This window comes from Poecilia mexicana, unplaced genomic scaffold (assembly GCF_051168715.1).
Source record: "Poecilia mexicana isolate PSO_F unplaced genomic scaffold, ASM5116871v1 scaffold_17, whole genome shotgun sequence".
NCBI lineage: Eukaryota > Metazoa > Chordata > Actinopteri > Cyprinodontiformes > Poeciliidae > Poecilia > Poecilia mexicana.
Window position 1 is genome coordinate 9,054,030 of NW_028263386.1, and position 25,216 is coordinate 9,079,245.

The window sequence follows — 25,216 nt, forward strand, 5'->3', positions numbered from 1 at the left end:
TTGACTTTATCGTCTCTGGAAATTTCTCAGACGCAAGGCGTGTTTGGAATCGGATATTGGGCTTGCAGACATCAACGCCTCGAGGCGCATACCTGTGCAACGACAAAGCCTTGGCTGTCAACTTTAAATGTCCGGGTCTGTGCCCGTGTCAGGCACCAGCCTGCGCTTATACACTGCATTCCTTCTTATTGTCTCACTAAGTCAAGCATGTCTTTTTCTCTCTGCAAATAACTTCAGAAAGTAGGTAAAAAATGGTGCAGAAATGGAAAAAAGAACAGATGAAATGTATTGATATTTTCATGTACTAAAGTACCTGCATGAAAGAATGTTTGTCAAAGAAGGTGGTCATGGTTGCAGATGTGGCTCGTTGTGCGCATTTTTCTCTGTTTTCACCAGCATTGAAGGAGCCACATGAGTAATGGCCTCCACAGGCTTAAGAATGCTTCTTTTTCTCTTCACTAGATACTGGAGGCATTATGTTCCTGACACTCTAACTTATTTAGCTGAATTGAATAGAATAAAGCTGACTGGCCACCCAGCAAGCCTCAAGATATTCAGCATCTTGAACTTTGTCTTTTTGTTTTGTTTTTTTTTTCTTAACATAAATTGTTCCTAGAGTTGGGAGTAAGGTTTAAAAATTAAAAACGGAACATATCAAAGAGTTGGTTTAACATTTTAGGTCATCTCCTACAGAAATCGGTTTGACAGGGGGCTTTAAATCCATTTAGAGAGATTTTTATCCTGGCTACGCTGTGATGTTCTTTACATTATTATAGCTGCTCAGAGATGGCTGCAGGCAAGAGTGTGGGCATTAGAAATATAGTTAACTCAATTCAGAGGGATTACTTTTACTTTGCTTATAATGGCAAGAGACAATTAAACTGGAGGCTGTAACAAACTTAACATTAATTTACTGAGTTGTTTTTGACAATAAGTTTGATTCCTTAAGAGACAAACTATCAGAGGTCATTACAGGTAGCTGGTATAGCAAAATTACAACGTTACAGATACACTTTTTACAGTAAAACCATAATAGCATCATGATCTTCCATGTAAGAATGTAATGTTCAAAGGAACAGAGCACTAAGGCCAATAAAATCTTTCATATTCCCTGCATTGCATTTTAAAGTCTTTTAAATGAGATATTAGAGAAAGTAGAATGACCAAAGTTCTTCCTGCTGTGCAGATTATTGTATAAATCAGGGCTAACCCCTTCTCCAACTTTTTGTTTATGGAAAAACAGAGTTTCTCATTACAAAAATCATGGACAGTCATAAGTTGAAAAATAAAGGAGCGTCATGCATCCTTTTTATTAAGTTTTTTAATTTTTTTTAGCAACAGGGGAAACTGATGCTTTTCTTTCATTTTAATTAAACAAGTTAGGTCATGCTATCGATTTTTCAATAAACATTTTGTGTAAATAATCTTGAACGTTTATGAACTACTAACCTTTAACACGTTTGAAGTATCCTCTGTCTCAAACTGTTTCATCTGTCTGAAAAGTACATAATTATGTCATTATTGTTAGCATAGTGGCTGAAAACTGTAGTCCTTCATAATCCATTGTTACTATAATCCCTCTCCTACCGTGTTTAATTAGTGATGCATCTACTTTTATTTGTTGTTGACCGACTCCTGACGGTACCCTCCCCTCTGGGGTGCCGCTCATTTTCGCTCTTCACCATTTTGTGCCTTTGCAGCTTTGGTCTTTTCATTCCTGACCTTTTCGGGTATGAAACCGTTCTATCCTCTGCCAGAGGTTTCTTAGCAACAGCGAGCCAATTTGCACCCGCCAGGGGGACGTTTCATACCCTTTTTGCGAAGCAGTGTTTTTAAGCCATTTTCAATCATCTACTCAGACTGTTGAATGGAAATGTGGTTATATGACCCCAGCAGGAAGTCGTTTAGGAGTTATTTTGGTTGGATCAGGGATATCTTTATTATTTTATGAGCCAATTGTCAAAGACGGTTACCAGAGCCAAAATAAATGGTAATGGTATTATAATAATATAAAAGGTCACTATTCGTGCATTAGCCTACTGTAGATATGTATTTCCATACATTTCTGGACTTAACTGCAACAAAATGCTCAGTTAAATTGTAAGTTATAAGAATGTAAGATATAATTTGCAGGTTTGGGATGGAAGTAGGAAGGAGTACAAATTGGCAAAAGGACAACTTAACATGAAGCCGTTGTGTTATAGGTTTATTTATGTAGCCATGTTGTCATTCTGTGAGATCATTGCACTTTCTGTGATTTGAAACCATCTGGATGGCTCAGTTTCAATTTCCTAATGGGAGGCATTAAGTGGGCTGTGGTCCTCTGGGACTGCTGTTTAGGAGGCCCGTTGGGTTTTTAACTGAAGCCCCTCTGTTGGAGGGAAGGTGGCTGAGTAAATTGATCCTACATCCCCGTCTCCCTTTGAATATCTTTCCTTTTTGTAGAACTGTTCTACATTGCTGCCTCCCCTCTTCTTCTGATGTACTTACATCCATTGCACCGGTTTTGTCCCCCTCCTGAAGCAGGATTTGTTTTGGGTATTAGATGCCTTGTTGATCGCGAATAAAGATCTTCCAGTGTTGTCGTCGTCGTTGTTGTTTTTTTTTTAACATGTATACTTAAATTCTTTCACGTTTGGTTCTGCTCTGCGACTTGCTTTTGATATTTCTGCCTAACTGTGTTATGCTGCTCATTCAAATCTATGCAAATGCAGAGTGAGTTTGAATACTAATATCCCTGCACCCCTGTTCTGCATTTCTTTGCTCTCTCAGGTGTTAGTCTTTGATCCTGTCAGAGTGGGACGCGTCTAGCAGCGGGGACTGAGGAGGGAGCAGTGCCATCTTGGAGCATGGTGCCTAACGTTCACCTGGCAGGGCCCCTCCGGCCCAGAGGGGCGTTGCTGTTGCTGCTTCTACTCGGCTCCTGGGTGATCTCCTCTCTGGCAGACAGTAAGTAACCTGGTTCACCTGGGACATCCTAAAAGCATGAGGGCCTTTCTACTTCAGACTCTTAACAGATTCCAGAAAACAGACACAAATGTTTGCCTAATGCATGCGCTCTCATATAGGTAGAGCATTAGCACCTGAGCTAAAAATAAGCATACAGTGGAGGCAGTCGAGATTCGTCCGCCTCTGTGCCTCGCTCTCTGTTTGAGTGACAGTTTTGGCTGGGAAAAGACATTCTGAGAGATCTGTCTCTGCCGCCGGACCTTTTGGGTCTCCGGGGGCCGCTCCCCCACCAAAGACAAGGTCAGGAACAGAATTAATTCAACACATGACCTCACCTACAGTGCTGTCATTGGGTCACTGTAATTCAATTACGCTTCGACACCCCTCTGTCTCCCTCTGACCAACTGATCTGTCCTTTCAGACATGCATCAAAGAGGATTAGTTTTTTCCGTCGCCTTTGCCTTTTGTCTCTCAGGGCCTTGTTCTCATGGTGTGTCATCTTTTCTTTTGTTTCACTGTAAACTTGACCTTGTAGGGATGTTTTTGCAGTCCTGACAGTTTTGTTGTGGTCCTGCGGGTCTAACGTTGCCTCTCCTTATAATTTAAATAGACCAAAGTAATGGATTATTTTGGCTGATTCTTCTTCACTTAGATAATAAAATATCCCATAGGTGCAAAAAAGGCTTCTTGGGTGCAGTGGTGGCATAAGCGTTGTCGAGAAAAGTCGAGCTCATCCCACTTCCCCATGCTGGAGATTTTAGTTTAATAGTAACAATAAATAAAGTTACCTTTAAAACTAATTACACAGGTGACATCAAGACCCAACAGTAGAGTCAGACTGTAATAAAATTAATCTGGTTGTGTGTGTTGTTATTGTGTCCTGCAAACTTTGCTTTAATTCAACTTTTTTCTATTTAATCATAAAAAAATCTTAGTCAGGCAGAAAGAAAGAGAGTCATGGAACAGGAAGTGCAGGTTTCCTGAAGAAAGAGGAAGTTTCCAGCCTGCAGTGAATAAAAATAATTCAGAGTGCTCATTTCAAGGCATTAAAGATTTAAAGAATAAAATCTAAACATTTTGAGTAATTGGATAAAACCCAGAGTAAAATACTTAAATTAATAATGATAACTTATGATTAAACCAATAATTAATATTGGTTTAACCAGTGGTTGATGTTGGTTTGATTATAAGAATATTTACACTTACTCTTAAACTTGTGGAAGTACTTACAGATGAAACAAGTAACTGTAAATTTGGTATCAAATAATTGGAACAATGGATTATTCTTGGTTTCTTTTCAGAAATGTCTGTAATAACTCACATCCTGATTATAATAAGAGTAACTAATAAGTAATGGTTATTATACAATTAAGATAATCTAAAAGATGTTGTGGACATTCAATTAATGAGTCACCTTAAAGTTCTTTGATGGTTGAAAAAAGCTATGAAGTTTGATTCTGGGAGGGAAAAGTGGAAAATGTTTATAGGTTGCTTATAGCCAAAACAACACCCTTGGGACTCGCCCTAGTCACTAAAACCTACCTGGTTCAGTAACAAGGGCAAGTTGTAATAAAGAGAAAGAGCGACCGTTAACAGGTGTGCTCTGTGAAGCTAGCTGATTGCGGGCTGCTCGATCTGGCTAGTTCACAGGGTGAAAAAGGGTGGGACATCTGGATGGAGGTCGTTAGAAACCAGGCTAGTCTTTCTCGTGCCCAGCTTAAACAGAATGTCCTCTATATTCTCATCTTTAGTAATGCTCAGGAGTTAGAGGCTTCTCGGACCCGTTAGACGGAGAGCTGGAGAGCACATCTCCCTCCTCTCAGAAGAGGAAGTAGAGAGAGAGAGAGAAGAGGGGAGAGGGGTGTTGTGCAACAACAGCGGGTTCCAGACCTTTACCGCATGTCTTCCCCCTCTCAGTTTTGTGTCTGTCAAATAAAAGTTACCAGTCAAAATAGTAAAAAAAAGAAAAAAAAAAGTAATTATTTATGCAGATGTATTATCAAAAAGACAGTAATTGCTGAAGAGGATTATTAAATACTCATTAAATTTTAATTTTTTATCCTTGCTTGTACTGTAATTAATGCAACAAACTATTGTGTGGTGAAAATATTTGGTTAATATGTCTCATCTCAAACCACCCTATGCTGAAATAAATCTGACAAAATGTGCAGTAGTATTACCGTATTGTTTATTTGCATTAGCTTTTTCAAGGACTAAAAAGAGAATAAATATTTCAGTAAAAATACAAGGACAGGCAGATCTTAAAAATACAGAAATGATCAGATCACAATCCAAATAGATCCTGGAACTGAGCTTCTCTTCCTGACTGTAGCCATAGTGTGAAATTTAAATATGTATTAATCCCAGTAGAGATGAACAACCACTGACCTGTTGCTGCATCCAGGTAATAAATGACCAACTCAAAATATTAAAGTAGAATGCTACTTTTATTAAGCAAATTACATCTGCAGAGAAGTTAATTTAATTACTGGTTCTGTTGTATTCCTGTGACTTTTCTGTTCCAAAACTAGCAAAAGAAGTTAAATTCAGTGGCATCCACTTTTTTTGAAGAACCTAAAAAACTCTCATCCCATCCAATGACATTGTTAGGATATTATTTAAATACGCTGACTCTTAAAGATGCTCAGAGTAGAGTTAGGGTGAGGCCTTGATTATTATTACGTCGTTCTGCTTTTGCGCTGTCTTTAATCTCGGTTTTGCAGATAGGTACAAGCAAAAGTGAATTATAAGCACAAAATGCTGGATTGCAAATATTTTTCCTCTTGCGAGTTGCTGCCTTTATTGCATCCATTTACCATTTCAACACGCTTCACTGGGGATTTTTTAGGATGCTCAGTTTTTTTTTTTCTTCTTCTTTGCGTTGTGCCTCCAGTGAGAGTTAGACTGCCCTACTCTCTAATTTCAGTGATCATATCATTTACGGATTAAAACTGTGTCAGGCATTTTAATTAACTGACAAAGACAGTCTGATGCCACAAGTTGCTACATGATAAATATGTATGTGTATTTATTGTGGGCGCACCCAAACCACTTCTACGTGAATAAAAGGTGGAGTTAAGAAACAAACGGAAGTTGAGACAAAAAAGATTTGCTAGGAAAAATTGTCCTTGGTACGGCGTTTATTTATGTGTAGTGTAAGCAGTCACAGGAAGAGGCCCAAAGCTGCTATTATCCACCCTGTAAAGCAAAAAACACATAGAATTAAGATAAGGCAGCTGGGGGGGTCAAAAATAACACCTACCACTAATCACAGGGTTGTGTTCGTTTGGTGCCTTTAATTTGTATGGAACTTAGTTATGCGAGTTTGATATTTCTGGTTTGGATCTGCTGTATTACAGGGCAGCCTGTAGACAGATATTATGGCCGAGGTGCCTGGCAAGTTTCTCATTACACGGGCTAAGTCTGTTCCCCCCGTCGCTCCCGCCGAAAAGCTAAGCAGCCAAGCAAACCACAGGAAGAAAACATGTTAGCTTTTCCTTCATAGCTGTGTGTTTATTCTAAGGCAGACACATTTTAAAGGTTGTCATCATATGTTTACTCTCATTCATATTCTAATGCCAGAAAAGATAAATACAGTACCCCTCCCCCCACCTCGCCCCTCTCCGTTTAGAAATCACAAGTTGTGAAAAAGTAATATGAGAATACCATAGTAAGTGAAATCAAAATTGAGTTTTTATATGGTGATTTAGCTTACTGAGGGACTAAAGTCATCAAACTCTTTTGGCATAACATTAAGAAATAATTGTTTTGATTTTTAAATAATAAATTAAATGTGATTAACTACATTTTGGGTTGCTGAGATTAGTTTCACTAAACACAACAGGGTCTGATTACTGTCAGAGCTGTAAAGCAAAGAAATCAGGTCAATAGAACCTAACTGGCAGCACGAAGTAGGATAAGAGATCTTATATCACACAAAGCCATTTTATAGCACAATCAAGTAACTATGTTACCAGTTCTAAAAATGGTGTATATATCAGACATTACTTAAAATAAGGCTTACTTTGCACTTTGACACCTTGAAATTGGGCCTCTGTCTCTTTAAGAAGCTCCTATTCTTTCTGGCACTCTGTCATCACAACAGTGCTTCTCATTATGCCGTTTACAACCGTTCCTAGGAGCGTTGCGCTGAGAAATAGTTTGTATGATGAGCTCAGCGAACGTGCAGTTCCACCAGGTGTTTGCTAATTGCTGCTACTGCTAGTCTGGAAGAGCTGAGTGGGGAGATGAGTGAGTGAAAGCAACACTGCAGGTATGTTTTTGATGAGGGAATAACATTATAACATGATATAAAGCTCAAAGAAGTCAATTTTAGATAATATTTTTCTAATCCCCTTTAATAAACTAGCACATCATGCCCCAATCTAAAGAATCGCCAGAGGAAAAAAAAAAAAATCTGGAGAGGATGAAATCTGCTTTTGTGGTTATCTTTGTATGATGTCAAATATATTTAAATGTGAATTAAAGCTAAAACAGCGCCGCAGGTATAAATAAAAGCTGCCTGTGAGTCCTATCAGTGTTATGGCTTCATGAGATCATTCATCTCATGTCATCACTGAGCAGCCAAACAATACAGTGTGATTACTCTGAGTGCTGGTCATTGATCCCTGGGGAGCTCAGTCCATCTCTCTATGGCCTCCTCAAACACAACAGGCCACCAGAAGGTCATCCTCAAGGTCAGACATACGCTTCTCTTAAACGCAGCAGTTACCTCTGAGGCGCTGCCGTTCGGACTTATTTCTCCGGCTTTAATCAGCTTTTGATGTATGGCGTCTCCTGTGGTTCCTCGCTGGTTCTGATCTTGGGTGAGCTGTTCTATGAGGTGCCAGAAGGCCAGCCCAGTCTGACGGCGGATTAGACCGGCTCAATGATTAACTCAAGTTTAATCACTTTTTATGTCAAGGCACTGTGCCATGCAGTAACTTTTATTGTCCTGTTTGTGATCCTTGATGCTCCATGGCAAAGTAACTGCACTTTATTGCCACTTTCGACAGTTTTTTTGCTGTTATTGTGCCAGTGACTTGATCATAAAGAAGAGTTCTCACAGGAGGGGGCTTTTGCTAATCATAAAACTACACTCAGCATGAGTATCACATGAATTATGGGCTTTTAATGATTATTTGAGCCATTCCATTTAGGGGGTGGAAAGTTATTTAAACGCACAACTTAAAGGATTTTAAAAACAAGATTGGGGTGGATTCAGTTTGAATTCATTATGCCTTTTCTCTAGTCCCCCAACCCGTACACCTCCACTGATATCTTGACAACTTGCACAACTTTGCAAGTTGTGGAAAATAAGATTCTTTGCATGATTTCGGCTGGATATTTGAGCACGGAGCTGTATCTAAGTGATTTCCTGCTTTAGACGATTTGTCCAAGCGGGTTGAATGTCAGGGCCGTTCCTGAAGTTTGCTTCATTCAAAAACCTGTTTTGATTTGTGTTTGGGATCATTGTCGTGTCCCAGGAGTTGGCAGCCTTTAAAACTCACTCCTGCAAAATAAAATCAGTCTGGAGCTGCAAAACCTACATGCACCTTTGAGGGAAGGTAGTTTATTGGATTTTATGGTTGCCTTTAGAGTAAAATTTGGTTGTGTATTGGTTAAATGAAAGAACTGATATTTCTATTAATACTTTTTGGGTTTAATTTAAAGAAAAACATGTTCTTTTGAATAAGACAAAATGACATATAAATAAGACAAAATGACTAACCCTAACTCACAAAAGATGCTTACTGCTGGTCTGTTATGGGGTTCTATGCTAAGGAAAGGCAAAATTTAATTTCTCCACCCATTTCAATTCAATGCTGTTCAGTTTTATATCATTTTAGTCACAGATTTAAAGAGCCACAACAGCAGAGCCAAACATCGGCAGGCTGCTGAGACCGTTTCCTTTAGGACACCCACCAAAAAATCTGAAGAATTTGTTGGTACTTCTATTATTTTCTGCACTTCTAGACTGAATCAGTACCAAGAACAGTGATGCAGACCCTTGAGATCATGCTACCACCACCACCGTGCCTGACAGGAGAAATTTGGTTTGTTTATTACGGTGTCTGAAAATGCTTTTTTATTTTGGAGCGTCCTGTCGGTCAATGAGGATTCTCTCTTTTGTGGAAAGTGACACCGGTTTCTATCGGTTTCCACATCACGGATGGTTGCATCTTGTTTTAATAGGGTTTTTTTTCCCAAAATACTAGAATCGTTTTTAGGTAATACGACTTTGACACAGCTGGGCATTCCAAAAGGAGAATGATCCAAACACACATCAAAACTGGTTTTCAAATGGTTGCATTAAACTTCCAGATTGGCCTTCTCAAAGCCCTGACATCAGTACAATTTGAAAATCTGTGGACTGTAATTAAAAGCCAGGAACGCAACCAAGTTAAATGAACTCTACCAGTTTTGGCTTAGAGGACTGGTCGAATATGCATGTTGCTGATTACAAAAAGCTTGTAGTCAAAAGCCCAATCATTGCCCATCATTAAAGAGCCCAAAATGAATCAGACTTTCATGTCAAATTGGGTTTAACGTATTTTATTAGGAGTCCAAGCATGTTTAGAATGATTTTAAACACTCCCTAACTCGTTTTGTCACCACTTCTACCTACAACTTAACCTTTGGAAATTGAATTGGCAGTTTCTGATGCTCAGACAAAGGAATGATGCAATGGCAAAGTGGTTTAGGAGATGGGTGGCCAGATGGGGTCTTGGGTGGGGGCCCTGCAAATTGGATTGTATTTTTAAGTGCCCATATGGCCACCCAGTTCAAACACTGACAGGGACAACAATTGATTCTCTTTTAATTAAAAGTAACCATATCCACCTTAGAGAGGCAGTCTGAGAGTAATGCAGTTAGCACACTGCTGTGGTCCACAATATATACAAACAGCTGCACCCACAATGCAGCCTGGGTACAAAGGAGCTGGGAAAAACAAAATGATATTAAAGCTGAGAACACCGAAGATGAAGTGGGAATATGGAGCAGATTTGAAGGGAAGTTGTTTTCATGTGCCGATGCAGCAGTGTCAGAATTCAGGGAGAAACGTGTCATCGAAGGTTAATGACGTGAGATTAATAGTTTAATTAGAGAGCTCAGTCGCAGGGCTGGAGGCAGTCACCCAAACTCTCTGCTGTGGCCCAGCGTTGGCACCGGCGCAGGATGACAGGAAATGTCAGTCTTTGACAGACAGGGAGACATTTCAATTATTATTTTATTGACAGTAGTAGCTTCACTTCCTTTCTGCCAGTTGTTTTCCTTCCTGTTTATCACACTGATCTTTGGTGTGCATTCATGGTTGAATGGCTATCGAAAGTGTCACAATCAGGAGCAAGGCGAGTGAGCTGGAATCTTCTTGTTGTCATTTTTTTCTCTCTTATTACATAATTTAATTTCCTCTCTCTACTCAGCTTCTGGAGAGCTGAATCTCTTAAGACTCCTGGGGCTTGTGGGTGAGATGATGAGAACAAAGGTAGGGGCTCTTTATGGTCTCGGAGGGAAGGCCAATCAAAGTCTGACAAATTAATGAGGTTAGTGGGGTTGTTGGGATGAATTGGTAGCTAACCCCCAAAATGGGGTTTTGTGAAAAAGCCTGTGGCCATCTCATCATCTGAGCCCCCCTGCCCTTATCCCTCCAAGGATTACTTAACACACTTAGCGTTTTTCCCACTTGGTCGGCTAATGTCAAGGTCCGAGCCAAGGCGTCCTACAAGGTGCCTGAATTTCCCTCTCAGGAATTACAGCAGTGCTAAATGCTGGCTTTAATTAATACTGGGCTCCTATACAGTTTCCCTTTTAAAATGTCTTATTTTTCTAGAGATTTCCAGTAAATTTTTTTTTAGACATTTCCTTTGAAGATAGTTCTACAGTGGACATGCTTTAGATGTGAACTTGAATGGATGGAAGGATGGATGGATGTATTGATGTGCAAAAGTGTAGATGGATGGATTTAAGGAGACAACTTTTAGAATCAGGCAAAGGGAAATGAGCTTTGGAAATTTTCCCACACTTTTTCTTTTCCATATATTTGAATTGCCTGCTTTTCCAGACTGTGTCGGAACCCTGAAGATATCTATACACCATTATATATTCAAGCTGCATACACAATGCTCCATTTTCCTCTTTCTGTTTTGTTTTGCATGCATGTGTCCCCAGGTTGACACCCACACAAGCCTTCAAACATTCAGACGTCCTTCGTTGTGTCAAATTGGAGAAAAAAAAAATGTTTTTATGACATTCATTGTAAATGAGCAAATTTCACCGAGTGAACTCTGTGAACATGGGAGGTGATGTTGCCCCCGGGTTGTGTAAATGAGCTGTATGGTCCATGCAACACCTTAGCAAGCTCATCTTATAGGTCAGGGCTGCATCCATTTAGATGCTGTTAATGGAAGACAGGGAGTGATGTTTCCCTTCTTCTGCATTGTGCTGCAGACAATACATCAGCCATTATAAAAGCTGCAAAAGCCTTTGTACTTGTACTGATTTATTGCCTAATTCTGTTGCAGAGGTGTAAAAATATAAAAGCAGAAATAGTTTTAACTTAAGCAGACAGATGCAGAGTTTCTGCTTTTATCCTGTGTCTTTTTCCCACAAGGTAGCAAGTGGGTTGAAAGAAGTCAGAGATTGTGAGTCATCTTAGACTAGATCTTCTAGGTTGGGGCTTCGGTTTAAATACCACAGGTAATGTAACACCTCAGACTCCCGGTCGAGTAATACCTGCAACATCTACTGTCTCGCCATCTTTAGGTACACAGCAAAGCTTTTATCGTTCCATATTATAAAACAATCATTTCAAATGCTCACTCTGAGTGTTTTTTTCCTTTTTTATTTCAAATGTCATTGAGCATGTTTCACTGACAATGAAAAAGCAAGAGAGCAGACTTGAGAGATGCCTCCCTGCCTCATAATCAGCTTGAGAAGATGAAAGCCATTACAGTAATGTTGTTCACACTGGAAAGAGATGAGTGAAGGGTAATTGCACTCAGACTTCTCCTTCTTCTCCACTGTCTTGAATAATTCAGGTTGAACTGGAAGGCCTGATAGAAAGCCTGTCTTCATCTGTCCACAGGGGTTTTGAAAGTTTGATGTTTTTCTTTTCTCTTCTCTAGGTTTAAACATTTTAAGTACAGTAACTCAGTAAGGATAAAGCACATTACTCTTGTGATTTCACTATAGCTCTGGTAGCACTTACGAAGATCCATCTTTCTTTGGCCACTGAACTATCTTTGTATAAAAGAAAAAAAAAATCTCTGGTTTTTGTCTTATCAGAAGTGAATGTAATGTGAGCTGAATATTGAAACTGAGACATCCAGAAAGGCATTTGTTCTTCAGGTACTTTGGAGTATGAAATGCCAATAAGATAAACGCGATAATCACAGCTGGCTCTCATTTGCTTAATATCACATTGTCTGAAAATATTGCAGAAAGGGAAGATGTAGATCTGGGTTGTCTGATATATCAGCATCAACATCAGTATTATTAATAATTGTTCAGGAGGTTATTAGCAATGTGGAATTTAGTCCAAGAGCAGAAATAAGGAAAACTGTAGATGTTGGCTTCTGCAGTAGAGCAGAAATGGTTTTAACTGTGCCTATTGGTGCATGTTAAGGTACATTTGGTGTTCGTCAACCGTACATTGAGCAAACAGACCTGCAATGGCTTATATCCCCATCAGATTTGTTAAAAGGTCTTTGCACATGTGCCATTTTCAATCCCAAATAACCCGGTGTTCCTTCAGATTCAGCCATAAAACAGAAGCGCAGATAGGAAGACATGATGTTTATTGGTTTAAACAAACAGCCCGAAGTGCAGTTGACTCTGTCAGGGTAAATAACTTGCAGGAAAGACAGCTTTATATGGAATTAATTGCAAACAAGTTGCCTGCTAATGGTCTGAAAAGGGCCTTAATGGAAGTGGTCCATTAAAACAACCAGTGCTGATGCCATCAGACAAATTCCCACTAAGTGTTGTCCCATGAAAATGATAACTTGCTAATCCATTATTAATAAGAATTAATGGTTTTCTCTCTGCTGTGTGTGTATCGATCCCTGATACTCTACCCTGCAGAGTAGCTCTCTCATTGGGCACCCTGGCAGGCTAGGGAATACACTAATTGTTAGCCACATAAGAGCCATTTACGCAGCTCTCCCTGCTGCTGCTGCCGCTGCTGCTGCATTTATTACAAGCTAGCTGTGAGGCTTTCAGCAAGAAGAGGAGGAAAAAAAAACTTTTTACTATCATGAACAATTGCACATAAAATCTTAGTTTTTTATCTGTTTTACAATTTCCCATCTGCTTTTTTATTCCGTACTTAAAGCCTTTCATTTTGTTTTTTGTTTTTTTCTTTGGTGAACTTTTACCTCCCCTGATCAGGCATCCTTGCAACTACAGATCAATCCAGTGAAATATAAGAGAGCCTTAGCACCCCCACCAACACCTTTCAAGCTTTTAAATGCCCCAGACCCCACAAATACAGCTGCAGGCATGAAGCTAACTGACAGAAGCATTTTAATCCCCGAAACCCAAAGCAGTCAGCAGCCTTTAGATTCCCTCAGTCCATCCTAAGACCAGGATCTCTGTGTAGACTCATCAATATCCTGCAACCTGTCTCAGGTTTAAGTTTCACATCTTCATGGCACCAATATGAATCTTTCACTGCTGAACATGGACTCTGCAGCATACCAGCTAAACATCATGATTCAGTTTTAATGACGACGATTAGAAAGTGCCAGCACTTTGTGTTAAGCTTTTGGCCTCAAAGCACTAAAAAAGCTTTAAATTCATTTCCCTAATGACTGATTTGTTCAGACTGTTTTTCCATTAAATGTGGTGTTTTTGTTTTGTTTTTTTTTGCAATTTATAAATTCATGTATTCACTTTATTAGTTATATAGCTAAAGTTTTTTTTTTTTTTTTTTTTTGCTCTTGGAAAGGTAAAATATCTTTTTCCAGCCCCAGTCACGTATCCATTTCAGTACAACAGTACTGTTTTGAAGAGATACCGCTTTCTAAGACATTAGTTTAATGTCTGTAGGCATTTGATGGTTACCATGGAAATGTATACAATAATTTAAAAAAAATTTACCCTTTGTAAAATACTGTTTGATGTCTTTCAAAGTGCCAAAGAAGCGACCGGTGTTCTTCCACTCGATAGATACAGAGCGATGCAGTTCTCCCCCTGGAGAATAGACCAACTTATCAATTAACTTATGATATTTTATGGCAGAAATTCCCCAAAAAGTTTCTCCAGTCTAATTGTTGCAGAAGTTGGAACAATTGTAGCTTTCTTGTATCATAAAAGTTACATCCAAAGTGTAACTAAACCAGCCAGAGACCATTTTTTAAAAACATTCCACCAAAGGGGGCGAAGTTAAAAGACACAGAGGGGTGTGGCCAAGTGTCAGGACGAATAGACATCAACCAAGCTGTGCCGGTTTAACCAATAGGAAAATTCAACTGCAGTAGCCACCGTTCAACCCAAAGAGGGCAGCACTGGGACGGTTTTTGGCAAAAATATTTCAGAATTAAAGTAATTTACAAAATATTTTGCAATTTGCTTAGAAATAATAGATAGTATCTATAACAACCAATTTATACAGCATAAAAAAAAGTTGATTTGGGGTTTAGTTGGGCTTTAAAAGCATGAAACTGCTGTGTTGTCAAGGTGTGGGAGTCTCCTCACTTGAAAAACCTAAACAGTATAAATGTGCAAACTTGTTGCCAAACTATTCTGGACAATTAATCCAGAAACTTCTGTGCATTGTAGTTTTGAATGTGATGTTTCAAAGCACTGAAGGAGTGCATCTCGGAGCTTGCAGTCATGGCTGAGAGAAGGATTTGCATAGGTAGGCTCGTGTGTTTTCCACCTTGTCCTTTTTATTGTTTTCATGTGACAACTGCCTGACAGGCAGAAAAATGGGACACAGGCAAGGAAGAAAAGGTTGAGTCTGGATTCTGTTTCCTTTAGAAAAGAACTGACAAACCCACCAGTCTTATATTCTCACTCGCCTGCAGTGGCGACAGCGATGGAGGAACACAAAATCTCTCTGAGTCAAGAAGTAAACGCTCGTGGCTGTTTGTTGGAGAGTGCCTGGACCACTATTAACCCCAGCTGTAAGTCAGGGATGTAGGGTCACCAGAAGGGCTTCTCCAGAGTTTTGTGACTGAATCTGAGATCTGGATTAACGATGAACAGCTCCAAATTTGAAGCAGATTGGCCTTTGAGTTATAGGTCAACCATGGAAGCATGTTTGAGAGGATTAATGCAGGAAGAACACGGCTGTGAGGCCAGTTTACTCTGATCCTCCGTTTTACTGACACTTAACTTAAATGTTTGTAGCAACATATATTTTTGACATTTTTTATTTAAAGTAAGGGCACAAGTGTGTGGTTTTCTTTAAGCTGTTTGATCCTCCCTTGAAATCACAAACTGGAAAGATGGCAATTTAAATGAAACCGCTACGGACAGATGTCGGCAGCGGCTCTTGGAAGTCAGATTGGTGATAATCGCTTCTTCGGGATTCCAGCTCAGCAGCCATGCGCGCAGCGATGCATGCTCAGACATACGTCCCTAATGCTTATCAAGTTGTAATCTTAAACATAGCTCACCCGCTGCTACCTGCATGTTTGTCAGTAAGTCACTCTACAGCAATAGAAAAGGATTTACTACTGGGCTATGATACCATAAACGTTAATCCTAAGAGATATAGAGGGCATAAAAAATTAAATTGAACAGGATGGAAGGATGATTGACTGGTTGATTGATGGATGGATGGGTTTGCTGATTAAAGGATGGATAAATGGATGGATGAGTGGATCAGATGAATGATGGATGGGTGGATCAACTGATGACAGACAAGAATAAAATAAATGTGTTCTTTAAGTTTGTTATATAAAACTCTTTCAGGGATAATTGTTTTTTCCTGTTATACTTTTGCTTTTAGTCAATTCAGCATCAACATATATAAACTCATAAAGAGTCAGTTTAAATTGACGACATTTGCATCGTTCAAGAACACAGGTACATTTCCTTTAGCTGAACAGGAAATACTTGAAACCTGCAGATTTCCTGGCTGGTGTTTCACCTAATGATGCCCTCCATGTCTGACCAGCTGTATTTAGAGGTGCATAAAGCCATCCAGAGTGACGTGAAGATGTTACGCATTCTCTCGCACTTCAACGCCTGCAGACCTGCAGTATCTATTTCCTTTACATCATCGGTGTGTCATCCCTCGAGGTGGGAAAGTGATCCCCAGCAACGACAGCTTGCAACATTTCTTCTTCTTCTTCTTGTTCAAAGATAGAGACCGGTGACCTGATAGGTGGACCTGGAGAAGCCGATCACTGCAGGCTCTCTCCAGGCCTGAATGCGGTGCAGAGTTATGCTAACTGGATATTGACCCGCCCCTTTCCCATATTTTTCCCACAATCTCACTGAGGGAACACCAGCAGCTCCTATTTATTCACGGCGTAATGATTTACCTCCATTGTGCATGCCTCCGTCTGCGGTTCAGGTGATCCCACCGCCCCCACCTGCCTCTTTAACGACTCCACAGATGAAACATGAGCTGACGGAGGCCTTAATGAGGACAATGGCTCACGTTCTCGAAGCCGGGATTATGCATGTCTGCACGGGGAGACTGTATCACGGAGCTCAAGGTGTGCTCATTGTAGCGTCATGTCAGTTTTGACAGCCTGTCAATGAAATGCATTCCTCATTGTTTTGGACACAATGATTCTGGGTGTGGTGCCCAGTAAAAACCCCTGAAGGCAGTGGGAGGAAAACAGTTGGAGGAGCTCTCCATGGCAGGGCACACTGTTGTTGTAAACACATATAATCTGTGAAGTCTGAAGGATGAACGGAGTCTGAACACAGTAGTTTGCCGTGTTTGGATTGTGGGGGATGGCAGCTGGTTTAGGCGTATCATCCTAAAAGAGGAAAGAAAAACACACAAATGTTAGAAATTCAACATGATGCAGTGACAGGCAGACACAAAAGGCAGGATTTTTTTTTTTTTTTTCCCATGACTGAGCTGCAGGTGTTCACAGCAACAATGCCCGTGTGAGTTGTCTCATGCCTGCTATTGTGTGGGGAAAGTGATATCTGAGGTTTTGCCACGTTTTAAAATGCAGGTGGGAGAAAAAAAAAAACACTACTCTCACCTTTCCCCCCTTCTGTTCTGCTTTCCTTCCCAGGCAAGCCGAGTTTTATCAAAACCCCCGAGGACCAGACTGGCATCTCGGGCGGGGTTGCATCGTTTGTGTGCCGGTCCACGGGAGAGCCGAGGCCGAGGATCACCTGGATGAAGAAGGGCAAGAAAGTCAGCTCCCAGCGCTTCGAGGTGGGTAATAGAGGAATGCAAATACAAAAACAGCTGCAAGCTGTGACCTGTTATGCTTTCTTGTACCGGTTTGGATTGATCTATGGGAAATCTGAAAAGGTTTCATTACAGTTTTTGCACGAAATCATTATTTAGATAATGGGATTTTAGTCTGGTCAATTTTTGAACCTTAAACCTGGAGAGGATTTTCACCTTCCATCAGGAAAACGGCGTAGTTACTGAAATGTTTGATAGGCCTAGTCAAAGTCCAGACCCAAACGATTGAACATTTACTCTGAATCCAGTCTCACTGAGGTTAATCAGTTTTGCAAAGAAGAATGAGGAAATATTTCCATCTTTAGATGTGCAAAGCTTATAGAGACGAGCACTAACAGAATTACAGCAAAAACCGATTCTAAAAACCAGGATTTAATGTGAAAAAGTCAAAGTAGTGGGAATACTTTTGCAAGGCTGGTGTACCACACCCAATTTGGGCGAGTCAAACCAACTCTCTTTTTCTCCAGGTGAAACCCTAAAAACTTCACTTCCCTTTAATCTGGCTCCTTCTTGATTTTTTTTTTTTTTTCTCAGTCGCCCTTCATCCTCTTCTGCCTTTTTGCTCCTCCATCTTCCTCCTCCTCCTCTTCCTGAGCTTCACCCAATCTGGTCATGCACTCCCTTGAAGTATTCCCCTCCTTCTTTTAAGCACCTCTGAACACAAGAGGAACATCCTAGGTGGGAGTTCTCACTGTCTTCGGATCGCACCTGCTGAAAACTTTCAAACGTTAGCAGGAGGGGCAGCGTGTGAGAGCACATGAAAGAGTTTGTGGAAAGATCAAACAACAATCTTCCCCAAACTGGTTACATATGCAATAAATGTTTGCAAAATAAAGCCAACATGTCTCTCCTTGTGCTTTTTCCACCCGCAGGTGATTGAATTCGATGAAGGCGCGAGCTCCGTGCTGCGGATCCAGCCGCTGCGCACCCACAGAGACGAAGCCATTTACGAGTGCACCGCCACTAACAGCGTTGGCGAGATCAACGCCAATGCCAAGCTCACAGTGCTGGAAGGTAAGACGAGGCTTTCTCCTGTCTTGGTTTTTCTCTTCCTCTCTCTTTTTTTCATTAAACTCTTCCCTCTCTTCTTCCCCTCATCCGCTCGTAGTTGTGGGAGATTTTATTCTACCATACATCCAAAAGCAAATAGCAGTGTTTGCCTCAATAATTCAAACATAAGCATTTGCTAAAGCTGTGGATTTCTGGTATTGGCAGTGCAATGGAGGAGCAGATATGTCTTAATCTAAAGTCCAGAAGGTGAAAGGAACTGCAAGGGAAGCACAAAAAAAACTTGTTCTTCAGCAAATTCGGTATATAACCTGGGAGGTAGTTAGTTGTATTTTAAAGAATTGCTTTTTCTAAATAGCTTTAAGAGAATATAAGCAACTGAATTATTGAGATTTGTCACTTTATCTTTTTGGATCACTAATTTCCTCTATAATATCTGTATTTTAGTACTTTTTCTCTAATCTGTACATCATTAAAATGATTTGAGCAGGAATGGAGTAGTTTGGAAGCAGGAATCTCCAGAGCTGTGCAGAGGGCGGATTTTTAATGTCCATTTCCGTTACAGTGACGTTAAAATCAGATCGTCTCTCATTCAAACAGAGTTTGCATTCTCTGCTTTAATTTCATCTTTCTTACACCCACACTTCCCTTTTTTCTGCGCTGTCCATGCCGGTTTGATGATATCATCTCGGCTTGCATAATCCTCCTTAAAGGAACTTTTCTTCGCTGCAAAGAAAGTTTTTTTTTTATTTATTTTTCATTTACCCCCTTCCCTGTTTACAGCATCATAAAGAATGTTTTTGGCTGCGAAGGCAAACAGGGCTTGACGTGACCTGAAGCTCTTGTGAATGTGATGAGATTAATCACAGTTTTAGTGTTGGAGGGCCAAGTAGGACACCGAGGTTGGTTTGCCTCTGTTAGAGGAACGTGGACTGTCAAGATTAATAGTCGGCAGCGGGGAAACTGTTCTTATCAGCAGCACTGCTCTCATGTTGGCTTCTCTCCCTGATCATGCACTTACATACCAAACAGAAACATCCTGCATGTTTTTTACTCTCGGGGCCTGCTTATGTGTGTGGGGTGCATACATTTGACATTTCTTTAAAAAGCCACTGTACAGCGTATGGTCGATGGTTCACCCTGGACAGATCGCCAGCCCATCATAGGTCAACACAGAGACACACACTCACACCCAAAGGCAATTTAGAGACACCAGTTAACCTAGCAGTCACGTTTTTAGACTATGGGAGGAACCTGGAGCACCCAGAGAAAAGCTACACCCACACAGAGAACATGAAGAAAGACCCCAGGCTGGGATTCCAACCCAGGACCTTCTTGCTTCATGGCAACAGAACCACCAACTGCTTCCCCTTGCAGCCTGACACTAAAACAATGCATTAGATTCTGTTTATTTTGCTACATGACAAGAATTGGTCTTTTTTTTTTTTTTTTTTAGAAAGAATAATTTTTCTTCCATTTTATAATTATCCAAAAATCCCAGCAAAAATCGGTAGTTGCGATGTGAAAAAATTTGAAACATAGCGCTGCAACTAGTGATTATTTTATTGATTATTATGAACATTGTATAAAAATATCAGGAAAATGCTGCAGATTTTTTATTTAAGACTTTTTTTTTACACCATTTTAAAAATTAATACAAAAATTGCATATAAACAAATAATTCAAGTCAATAATTCAAGAAACATTTCATTGCTTACATGCAACAACTGAGCAATCCTCCAGTGTATGCTTGATCATTTGTTGCAAAGGATGCAGCTGAAGCGAACACACCCCATCACCATCAACTGTCATGTGATTTACCAATACAGTGTAGAGCTGATCGGTTTATTTTTTGGATTAACTGATTAATGGACAGCAGAACGTGTTTAATGTATTTTTTTTTCCCACACAGAATTTGAACTGGGTAAATTTTAAATAATTTTACTTGAGGAGTTTTACAGCCAGGAATTTTCTTTTCTTTTTTTTAAATGAAAGATATTTTGCTCTGAGTGTGTTCTCAGTCTGTATACTCCTGATAACTATTAATCAATTACTAAATTAATTGACAATTATTTTGGTAATCGACTAATCTCATTAGACATTTTGGCCCTCGTGAAAAAGTTGCCTTTTTGCAAGCTGCTGTATGAATGTCTACTGCAGGCTGCATTCAGTTTCGTACTCATGGTTATATTCCAAACCAAACAAAGATGTTGCTAGATGTTGTGGGTCTCCTCTTTCTCAACACCTGAGGCTCGTTCAGCTCTTTGTTTTGGTCGCACATACCAAAACAGTGAAGCCTCATAAAACCTGTGAACAGCTGTTCTCAGCTTACAAACTCAGGCAGGTTTCTTCTGCCCAGAGCAAAGTGGCAGACAGCCAGAGCAAACTGGTGAAGATGATGTCTTTGTCAGCGCCGTGGAGGAGAAGGTGCACGCACAAACACATCTGCGTGTGAATCTGGTCCACAGTAGGACATCTCAAGCTTGTTTGTTTACACTGAATGTGTGTGTGTGAGCGCTTAGGAGTGATCAAATGACGGTATGTAAAGGCATGCAGCTGTGATGTTATTGAGGGCTTCTGAGGTTTCACGCTGGTAATCTGAACCGGTGCGATCATGTGGCGTTCAAGCCGTGCCTCAAACCTTCTGCAGTTGTGATGATTGGCTGATGTGGACCTCAGACATCTACTCGCCTACAAACCTGGAGCTGGACTTAGTTTGATCCAAGCAAGAACAACTTTCTGGGAAATACATGGCCCTGCGTGAAATTCTCACCGTTTGTTGATCTTCAGTGAAAATATCACAGTTCAAAAACTTAATTTATCTCAGATGGAGATTATAAATGTTGTCGTAACTCATGTCACCCAAATGACTTCAAAGAGTGGATGGTGCAAAATCACCATTAATATTTACAGTTATTAGTCCAATATTTAAAGTTTGTTTCTGGTAGGAAATAAGACATACCATTTAATATGTACTAAAAGATGTAAAGGAAGCATACATTTTAGGGGAAAAGGCTTTGTTTACATCTTCTTTTAGAAATTACATGTTGTGGAATATGTATACTTTTCTAAATCAATGGAACATGGTTATTGGCATAAGAGAAATCAATCCTGTTTAATCCTGTTTTCTGCATGTCTTCAGGTCGGGCCTCCTTGCCATCGCCCTAATCTTTAACTTCCTTCCAGATTCAAGCTGGGACTCTGATTCACTGAAACATGAATCTCACTTTCACTCAGAAGAAATATGTTGAAAAAAGTAAAAGACGACTGGAAACACGAATCTTTCAGCGGTTTGAATAATTCTGGGCTGAAATTAAGAGTTTGACCTGTTGGTTCAAAGTGCTCAGGCTCAACTCTCATTTGAAATGAAACAGTTCTTTTAAGAAGTCATTTAAATACTATTATTATGTACGTTTTTAACCATTTTTGTCCGTTTTCATAATTTCTGACACTCACAATAAATATATAGTTTTAGTAATTACAAAATATTATAAATTATGAAGAAAAATAGTCAGAAAAACTCTAATATCCTACATGTAGTTTAGTTTAAAGCTTTATATTCCCATTTACTTTGCTTTCAGTTTGACTAATATCTTCCTTATTGAGTTTATTTTTGACTCTGTCTGTACCTTTCCTTACAGTAAAATATGAGTGAATTATAGAATATTACTTTGGAGATGTCAGAAAAGGCTCAAAGTGTCCCACTGGCATGGGAAGATGAATAAACGCCTGTTGTGAAACTTGTGGGAAAGTCGGGTCTGAAGGGACCAAAGTGTCAAAATGACCAACATCTTCTCAAAAGCCATCCACCACCTCCAGCTTTGCACATCTCTTGAGTTTAAGCATCTGTTTCCAGTTTATTTTTAATGCAACTTCTTAACTCTGATAACATGCGACTCAGTTGGATTATAAACGTGGTGAAGGGATAAACAGTGTAAAGTGTTGCTCCTTTACTGTCAGCATCATTTATCTTTTCTTTCCTCTTAATGCACGCAGAGGCTGGGGACGAAACACAACAAACAACGTGTTCAATCAAAGCAACTTCATGAATCTACTCTGTGAAAACCCAGAGGATGAGCCGAGTTTATGTTCACGCATGAACTTAACAAACACACACAGGCATGCATATTATATCCACAGTCATTTCGTACCAACATGCACTGTCTTACGGAGCAAAGACGTCAGCCAGGCTCTATTTTTAGACCATTGTTTGTAGCTCGGTCATACATCAAGTTCGTACCGCCAGCCCAATGCAGGAAAACACCGGGGCAGCACCGAACTGATGGAGACTAATGATGCTGCTCTTTAATGGACCTACGTTAGCTTGAAGCTCTGAGAAGCTTGTGTCGCATGTCAGAGGTGGCTTTTTCACTCCAATGGACCAGATGATAGAACATGGTGACCAACAGGATTGATTCATACAGTTATTCAAAAATGAATGCATGAAGGGAAAGGAAGCCGAGCGCAGCTGAAAATCACGTCACATCTCGGTCAAAGCTGGGGGGAAAAATTAGTTTTTAAGCAGAAATGTCTTGTTTTTTTTTTAAGATTCTCCTCATGTGGATGTAAGTACATGTGATTTTGCAAACACAGGAGGTTTTCCTTGCACACAGGGCAACCCCGTCATCCAGAGATTCAACGAGAGCAGTGAAGTCATTACAGCTCTAAGTCGATTTGGATTATAGGTTTTAGCAGAGCAGAGTAAGGTCGAGCATTAATTATGATTATTTCATATACTGGCTCTTTATTTTCTTCTGCCAATCCTGTAAAATATGGATTATGACAGTCACACTGGTGCAGATTTACTTCGTAAAAATGTTCAGAGTTCAAAAGTACATATCTCCGGATTGTGCTTAGTTTCTTTTTCCGATTCTGTGGGTCTGTGTTTCCAAGAGAAATACTTCAGATTTATTCATTTTAGATTAAGATTTTTAAACATGGAACAAAATTAATTTATATTTTTGTTTCTTGTGAAACTTGAATGTTGTTTTAATTGCTGTCGGTATTGATTTAAAAAAAGCATTTGAACATTTTATTTGATTTTTTTAGTGGGTTTATTTTAAGTGTCAAATTTTGTAGCTTTTGTTTTCATTTTATTTATTTATTTATTTTGATTTAAAACTGAAATTGTTCTGATTGTTATTTTCACCAAGGGGTTTGTGATTTTAAATATCCCTCTGTTAATATTACTATCTTTAAATTTGAGTATTTTTGTAATGGTTATTTTTTTACTTCATTTTTGTAGATTTTTAAATTTATTTGTCCTTTGATTTTTACAAAATGAACAAATATATTTACATTTTTAAATTTTAACATCTAATTGTTATTGATATTGATTTATTTTTGCTCAAAATATGTATTTTTCTGTTAGTTAAAGACACTCTTGGTTTCATAGATGAAAGTTTACAAAAAACTAAAAATAAATCCAGTGTCAACTTTTACATGAAAGTTAAAAGACCATTGAATCAACATCTTGAATAAAACTGAACTTAATGCAGGAACTGTCAGAGATACATTTGTATTATTTGCCCTTTAACCTACAACCTTTAACCTCCTCTACAAATAGGCATGAACATATATATTGTGGTGCAGTAAGCTTAAAAGAGTGCGGCGTTCATATTAACTTCTGTATGCAAGTATAAATATACGGAGGAAAAAAACCACTCACCCATTCCAAATAAAAGTCTTTAAAAGCACAAAAACACAAACCAGAAAGGTAAGACAACAAGGACAAATAAAATTGATTCTTTAATAAATGTGAGCATTTCATATAATTTCATATTTATGTCCAAAGTAGTTAAAACTTTGTTTTTTGACTGGTGCTAGTTGTTGCCAATCTGGATCTGTCCTAATGATCTTTTATATAGAAGCAAGCTCATACTGTTAAAAAAATAAAAATAAAATAAAAAACTTATAGGTGTTTTGTTCAAACTTTCTTAAAGGAGCAATTTTTCATAGTTGATTTGAAAAACATGTTTATATTTCTTATATTTTAATGTATTTTCTCAGTTTAATTTAACTTTATTAGAATGCAAACCAGTTTCTGGAGCGAGTGAGTTTAGCTGAATTTCCTTTTTTTTTTTTCCCACCGAGACGAACGACTCCGCTGCCATTTTGATGGCCGCTCACCTGACGGGGCGCTCCAAAGCCTCATTTTCACACCAGTCAAGTTGAGCTTTAGCAATTTTGTGAACACAAGCCCTGAGTCATTCTGTAATTCTGTCACGCTGTAACAGCCTCACTCTTTGTTCGTCGCCTTTCTCACGCCCCCTCTTGAGAGGTCACACCACTGGGACTTGCATACGGGCCCTAAAGACCGCTCAGCCGTTCCTCGCTCTTCACATGCAAACAGAAAAGATTTTTTGCTTCTTTGTCATTATTGCTATCAACCTATAAGGATACTTCATTGAATCAGTTCTGTATTTCAGACATTTTTATGCGATTAAGAAATCTCTCTGCCCTTCTCCCTCACCCGCTCTTTTGATTCTTCCCTCTTGTCTCTGAATGTTGATCTCTTTGTATCTGCCCCATGTTGGTGGTGGTGGACAGTGTGGTGGTGCATTTCTGCCATTGCGGCAGCCCCATGTCGAACGATGACCGGGTGGTGGTGGAGGGTGGGGGACAATGACTCATTACCTGGGTAACGATGCCAATGTTCTGACCTTGAGCTACCCCCCCTTGAATTGAACTGCCTCAGTAAATGTCCAGGTAAATGGTGCTTGTCTCTGTGATGTATGAAGTAAACCACTGCGGTGCAGAAAAGACATCTCGGCTTACAACATCAGTCTTCGATGCAGTGCACCGCCACCGTGCCATGTCACGGCCATATTTCACACTTTGAACAGCCTTAACATTTGATGAGCA

At 39.5% G+C, this 25,216-nt stretch overlaps 1 protein-coding gene across 5 annotated transcripts in view; it reads left to right on the forward strand.

The window, feature by feature from the left end:
- LOC106914758 (protein tyrosine phosphatase receptor type F) overlaps window positions 1–25,216 on the forward strand; it is a 235,999-nt gene that overhangs the window by 82,480 nt on the left and 128,303 nt on the right. For 4 of the 5 annotated variants that reach the window (XM_088014931.1, XM_088014930.1, XM_014981784.2 and 1 more), the window contains 3 exons: window positions 2,773–2,949; window positions 17,163–17,308; window positions 18,217–18,358. In XM_088014931.1, coding sequence (XP_087871057.1) covers window positions 2,850–2,949; window positions 17,163–17,308; window positions 18,217–18,358 — 388 coding nt within the window. In that variant the 5' untranslated portion in view covers window positions 2,773–2,849. The remainder of the gene's footprint in view (window positions 1–2,772; window positions 2,950–17,162; window positions 17,309–18,216; window positions 18,359–25,216) is intronic. The other variant, XM_088014932.1, reaches the window with a different exon arrangement.